This window comes from Plasmodium reichenowi, chromosome 13 (genome assembly GCF_001601855.1).
Source record: "Plasmodium reichenowi strain SY57 chromosome 13, whole genome shotgun sequence".
NCBI classification, from domain to species: Eukaryota; Apicomplexa; class Aconoidasida; order Haemosporida; family Plasmodiidae; genus Plasmodium; species Plasmodium reichenowi.
In genome coordinates, this window is record NC_033658.1 from 2,549,576 (window position 1) to 2,557,194 (window position 7,619).

At 20.7% G+C, this 7,619-nt stretch overlaps 2 protein-coding genes across 2 annotated transcripts; both read left to right on the forward strand.

Annotated features, from left to right (window-relative positions):
* Positions 1-588: 588 nt before the first annotated feature.
* PRSY57_1366700 (secreted ookinete protein, putative) lies at positions 589-3,810 on the forward strand (the record flags this gene model as incomplete). The annotated part of the gene is made up of 1 exon (XM_012909586.2): positions 589-3,810. One exon carries the CDS (start codon positions 589-591, stop codon positions 3,808-3,810), a length of 3,222 nt encoding a protein of 1,073 aa, XP_012765040.2.
* Positions 3,811-5,470: 1,660 nt separating this feature from the next.
* On the forward strand, positions 5,471-7,474 carry PRSY57_1366800 (hypothetical protein; the record flags this gene model as incomplete). Its single annotated transcript, XM_012909587.2, has 1 exon — positions 5,471-7,474. The coding sequence occupies one exon, from the start codon at positions 5,471-5,473 to the stop codon at positions 7,472-7,474; it is 2,004 nt and encodes a 667-aa protein (XP_012765041.2).
* Between the last annotated feature and the right edge of the window lie 145 nt (positions 7,475-7,619).

Consider the following 7,619-nt stretch of genomic DNA (forward strand, 5'->3'; position numbering starts at 1 on the left):
TTTTTTTCATTTTTTTTTAATGTTTTTTTTTTTTTTTTTTTTTTTTTTATTTATGTACTCTAAGAATTGAGAAATATTAGAATAGTAGCCATATTTCATTAATTATATAATAAAAAAATAATAATGTAATTAATTTTTTATGAACAGGTCATGTGAAAAAGATGGTACGAGCTAAAATATTTCAATATAATTTTAGCTACATTATAGAAATATTCTTGTATTCGATCGTTGTTCATGTGAAATAACGGTAACCATGTAAATTTATTTTACGATTTTATTTTTTTGTAGAATTGATTATATTGAATTATTTATTAAAAATAAATATAAAAAAAAAAACTAAATAAATTTATATAAATATTTGTATATATATATATATATTTTTTTTTTTTTTTTTTTTTAATTTATTCATGGTGTCGAAAAGAATCTTTCTCTTTGATTAAAAAGTATAGACATTTTTTTTTTTTTTTTTTATAAACCTATAAAATAAAATATATAATATTACAATAAAAGAAAAATATATATATATTTAATAATTTGGACATAATATATATATATATATATATATATATACATATAAATATTACAACAATGAAATTAAATACATTAATTTCGTTTTTCTCTTTTGTGTGTCTTTTTTTTCGTGTGCTTTCTTGTGAAGGAATTCACGAAAAAAAAAAAATTAATTTAAAAATAGAATTAATCGATAAAGATGTGTTATTATCGGATGATCATTTAAAAAAAGAGAAAGTTATTATGCAAGATGGTAGAAAGATTAAAATTAAGAATTTTGAAAGAATTAAAGAGAATGTACTTGAGAGAGCTATAATTGTAAAGGAGCTTGATAGATTGAAATCTATCAATACAAAAAAGGAAGCTATAACTTTAGAAACATTAGATGACGATAATGATGATGATGAAAACAATGAAGCATCATCCAATGATGAAAATAATAATGATAAAAATAATAGTAATGAAAACAATATTGATGATAGTCAACAAGTTGATGAAGAACAAAATAATATGAAAGTAATTTCTTCAGAAGAATCTGTAGAGAATGATATTCATATGTTACGTAAAGTTTATCAAAGGGATTCAGAGAATGGTTCAACAACCTATTGTTATATGAGATATACCTTTAATTTTAATTTGGAAAAATTAAATGAAAACAGTAGAAGCCAACTATTTAAAGGATTAGATAAGACACTTGATTATTTATCCTTTTTACCAAAAAATGAAGATGTAACAGACACTGAATCAATACTAGATAATGAATATAAGATGTTAGATAATACTCTTGGGGACACTGATCCTATTGTTTCTAATGTAGAATTGAAAAATTATAATTTTGATATAATTAGTACTTCTGAATATGCTGATACTATAGATGAAATTATAAACTTTTTAAATACACGAAAGGATCATTTAAATATATCAACCTCTCTAAAATATAAATTAATGGAAGCAAAAAATAATTTAAATAAATATAATAATAAAGACATGTCAATGAATAATCCACGTGATAGTAATCTATATCTTTGTGAATGGTTACAACATTTAAATAAGGCTTTTTTAGAAAAGAAAAAAGCATTGGAATTGTTGAATGACACAAAGGATATAAAAGAAAATTATAATGATAAATTATTTGCGAATTCAGTTGATCAATTATTTTATTGTTATAATTTATTTGACGTGTCTAATGATAGTATAGATTCCTTTTTTTTGAATAATATGGGGAAGAAAAAGGAATCTGAAGAAGTTAATATTAATATTCATAAACCATTATCCAGAGAATTGTTAAGTAAGAATATTGATGATAACGCTGATGATGAACTAACTAAATGTAAATCCTTTTTAAGTTTGATAACCCCAAATGAACTATTTTTAAATGATGATTTGGGTATTTCACAGAATGATATGGTAAAAGCTGATATTGATATGAAACAAGAGGAAGACGAAGATGAAGAATATGAGAACAATAAAAATAATGATATGTTATTGAACAATTTAAATGTACAAAATAGAGATAAGCTTGTTAAAAGTATGGATGAAGAAGATGGTGTAGAAGGTTCGAAGAATTATGAAATGAATAACAGTGAAATGGATTCATTAGATGTATCGTCTTTAAGAAAGAATAAATCTTATTTAGAAAACAAAGAAGCGTTTAGTCAATTAACACAGGAGATAAAAAATGACGAAATGACAGAGGATTATGACTACAGTTATGATATTGACAGTGAAGAAGAGAATAAAGAGGGAACTTATGAAGATAGTGATGAGGAGAGTGATGAGGAGAGTGATGAGGAGAGTGATGAAGAGAGTGATGAAGAGAGTGATGAAGAGAGTGATGAAGAGAGTGATGAAGAGGATGATTATGATAATGATGAGGAGAGTGATGAAGAATTTGATGAAGAGGATGATTATGATAATGATGATGACAGTGATGAAGAATTTGATGAAGAGGATGATTATGATAATGATGGTGACAGTGATGAAGAAGTATATGATAATGATTACGAAAATTTACATTACAAAGGGAAAGATAACTATTCAAATTACAGTTTAAAAAGTGCTTTAAGTGATTTAGCTAAAAGCGGTACTAATCACTTAATAGATAAAGCAACAAATAGTATTTCAAGTGCTTTAAAAAAAAACTTTAATAAAAAAAAAATAACAGATAAATCAAATAAGCTCTTCGATAAAATAAGCAAGGGTCTTAATAATAGTAAAAAAATGATTAATAAAACAAAGAAGGATATTAAAAAAGGGATTAACAAAGGGACAAAACTTATAAAAGATACAAAAAAGGATTTAAAGAAACATATTCAAAATACTAAAGAAAAAGGAAAGATCTTGACTAGAAAAGCTAAAAAGGTAGTTAAAAAAGGTAATGGCATAGTTAAAGAAAATGCCCAAGTTGGATTGAATAAAGTAAAAAAAGGAGCAAAAAATGGTATAAATAAAGTAAAAAAAGGAGCAAAAAATGGTATAAATAAAGTAAAAAAAGGAGCAAAAAATGGTATAAATAAAGTAAAAGAAGGAACAAAAGATGGTATAAATAAAGTAAAAGAAGGAACAAAAGATGGTATAAACAAAGTAAAACAAGGAACAAAAAATGGTATAAACAAAGTAAAAAAGGGAACAAAAAATGGTATAAACAAAGTAAAAGAAGGAACAAAAAATGGTATAAACAAAGTAAAAAAGGGAACAAAAAATGGTATAAACAAAGTAAAAGAAGGAACAGAAAATGGTATTAATATAGTAAAAGAGGGTGTAAATAATGGTAAAAATAAAATTAAAGAAGGTTCAAAGGATGGTATAAATAAATTAAAGAATGAAGTAGATAAAGGTGTTAATAAAGTAAAAGAGTACGCACAAAATGGAGTTAACCAAGTTAAAAATGGAACAATAAATGCTTTAGAAGATGCTATAAAGGAAATATCAAAACCTACTGGAAATTTACGCTTTAAAGAAAAAGAAGGTATTAATAAAGTGAATACATCACCTAATAAAGTTACAAATAAAAAAGGAAAAACACCATTAAGTAACACAAAATCTGATGAAAAAAAAAAATCAAATGGTCGTAAAATGTCTCTAATAAGTTTAACAGAAGTATCAAATAAGAAATCCTTGAATAAGAACAAAATTAAAAAAGAGATAAACAAAATTAATAAAGAATACAAAAAACTGAAGAAAATGGAAAACAAAATGAAGAAAGAATTGAATAATCCTATTCCTTCAGACAAAAAAATTATATCAGAGTTTGATGATTTTGAAAAATCAAATGAAGTTAAAAAAAATAAGAATATATAGATATGTCTATATTTTTTATATGGAAATATTATAAATAAATAAATAAATAAATAAATATATATATATATATATATATATATGAATCTATATATATTGATAGGTTATTTCTTATATTATTAACTTAATTAAAAATATAAAAAAAGAAAAAAAAAAAATAGAAAAGATTTATTTTGCTCTCAAGCATTTTTTAATATATTAATTTATTGATTTTAATATTATTTTTTAATTCAACATATTGATTTATAAATCGTTGTTATATGATTATGTATTATTATATATTATGCATATATCTTTGTCTTTTATTTTTAATTTATGTTATTTATATATTTTTTCCATGTTTCTTATACATATGAATATGAATATATATATATATATATATATATGTTTTTATTTATTTTTCTTTATGTATTCATTTTTTCATTGATATGATTTTATGAAAAGACGTTTTTATATTATATTAAATAAAATTTGTAAATTAGAACATAAAAAAAGAAAAAGAAAATATTTACTTATGTTTGCTTTTGTATGTGGTTTATAAATGTTAGCATAAAAAATTATGTTCATATGTTGTTTATGAATAAAGGAGAGTCTTGTCGAGATATAATAATATAAAAAATGGAATAATATATATATATATATATATTTATTTATTTATTTATTTATTTATGATTTTATAGTATTCATTATTATAATAATACAACCTATATATTATTATATTTATTTTCTGTGTACACATATGTTGTGTATTTTAAGGAGACAAATTATAAAATTTCAATTTATAAGTTAACGCTTTATTGTATAAAAATGATATGTCTACTTTTATATTGTTTTCTTTTTTTTTTACATAGAATTACTATATATATATATATATATATTAACAAGATTATCTCTTTTTAAGATATTATTAAACAATTTGATATTATATTATTTATGTTGTATTATTATAGCTACATAGCTACCTTTAAAAAAAAAAAAAAAAAAAAAAACCTGCATATGCAAATTATAACCTGACCTTGTTCATGTGAAAAGGGGTATATATTATTATACCTTTTTAGCTAACTGAATATATATAATATATTTTATTTATATAATTGTACTTTAGTTAAAGAAAGATAATATACACATATAAATATAAGTTGTCTTATAATTATACGGTATATCATATTTAATTTAGTTTTATAATTTTTGTACTTTTTCTTGTTTCAGAAATATAATATTTACTTAATATATAAATAAGAAATATATATATATATATATATATATATATATAATATACTGTACTATATTATACTATGTTTTTTTTTTTCTTTCTTAGTATTCCATACTTTATATGTTTCTCCAATTTTTAATTAATATGATTTAAATTTTGATTGTTACATATATGTAATAATAATATTAGAACTTTTGTTATATGTTTTTATATATAGTCATATATATTCATTTTTTGATTTGATTTATTTGGTTTTTTACTTTTGCAAAATATATTGTAGAATTAATTTATAATCGTTTTCAAATTTGTGTGCATATTTGAATTGGTCTCTAGTGATTATAGTATTAGTGTAATTTCCTTGTGGATATATTTATATATATAAAAAAAAAAAAAGATTGTTGAAATATATATATTTATGTGTGTAAAAACTTGATTTTTTCTATTTGAAGGATGAGAAAATATTTATGTAGAGTTTCATTTAATGTTATTATTTTGATAATATTATTTTGTCACATTATTATTGCAAGAAATAATAAGACAATAAAATGGATAGATGTTGAGAAAGATGGTAAAATGTTTAATCATATAGTTCGGTATTTTATAAAAGATGATAAAATATTGAAAATATATACAATTAATAATAATATAATTATGGAAAATATTGATGACGATTATTATATGAATAATAAAGAAAGTTTGTTAAAGAATAATGATAAAAATGATGATAATTTTTTCAACAATATAGTTAATAATAAAGTTCCATTAAGTTTCCTGATAGAAATGTTTTATGGTTATGGAAAGAAAGAAATATTAAATTATAGTGGGATGAAAACTTTTAAACTCATGTGTAATAAGATATGTAATTTAGAAGAACGTAAATTTGAGAATAAATGTCCTTATTATTTATTTAGAAATCTAATATATAATTTTATACCTGAAAATGCTTTTATAAAAAAATATGGGAATAATGAAAGAGTTAATAATAATAATATGTATATAAAAAATAAGAAAGAGATACCATTTAAGTGTTCATCATATATATTTTTCTTGGATAATATATTAAGTAAAAATCAAAAAAAGAAAGAGGAATGTATTTATAGGATGAAACATATGAATATTTCTTATACATATGTAGAATATGAAATAAAGGACACTTTTGAAAATATATTTTTTGACGTAATAAAATATATAAGTACAATAATGGAAGCGAACAGAAATATAATGAATTTACAAAATTATGATAATAAAGAATATAAAATGTTCCTAGAATTAAATAATATAATATTGGAGAAAGAATCAAAATTAAAACATGTGTATTTTTATAATACATTAGAAGAATATATACAATCATTGGATGGTATAAACAAAACATTTGCAGAAGATATTATAAAAGAAATTATGGACATATATTCTAATAAAAATAATGATAATGTAGATAATGGCAAATCATTTTTCAGAACAAATAAATTCATTATAAATAGAAGGTCTAATTATATAAACTATAATAATAATAATAATAATAATAATAATAATAATAATAATAATAATAATGATATATTTATGTTGTATAATGATAATAATAATAATGATATATTTATGCTGTATAATGATAATATTTCTAATGAAAATTTATTTTTTCGTAACGAGCAATTTGTTAGTAATAATAATGATTATGAGAGAAGGGGCGCAAATAAGAATCAAAATGATTTTTTAAAAGTTACTATGGAAAGTAATATGAATGACATAAAAAATGATGAAGAGATTGATATGTTGGTTTTATTAAATAAATATTTTTTTGATTTCTACAAAAATGTAAGACGTATGAATGAGGAATATAACGAATACTTTGATGTAACATATAAATATGGTGAAATTAAAAATGTGCAAAATAAAAATAAGGATAATCAATTATTAAGAAAAAAAGAAAATGAAGAGAAGAAGAGAAAGAGAGTTTATACATCATTTATAAAATTGAAAGAAAAATATATGAATGAGAAAATAAATAATGGGACCAATATAACTGACGAATATATAAGCGGTGAAACTATAAATGATACATATGTAAATATGAAGCATTCGAATGGTGAATTATTAAATCCTCAAAATAGTACTGACAAGATAATCTTAAACTCAATGAATGTTTTAAAAAATATAACAGATAAAATTAAGAAGGAGAATAATTTTTCACATGTTAATAAAATAAATGAGATAGATATACCTACTGTTGCTGAAGAGGAAAGGAAAATTGATGACTTTTATGAATATGAAAAGAAGACCATGGCGAAAATACATGAGAATAAGGAGAATATTTATAGAATGATTAATGAAGACTTGGATATATTATTAAAACCGGCTCAAGACGAATATATAAAGGTGGCTAAAAATATAAAAAATAAATTGTTACAGGAATATGAGCAAATTTTGAAGGAACAAATATCAGACGACGAAATATAAGAAAAAAAAAAAAAAAAAAAAAAAAAAAAAAAAAAATATATTTTTATATTTTTTTTATATATTTATATATATATTTATATATTTATTTATTTATTTTTTTTATTTTTTTTTTTTTTTTTTTTTTTTTTTTTATTTTTTTTTTTTT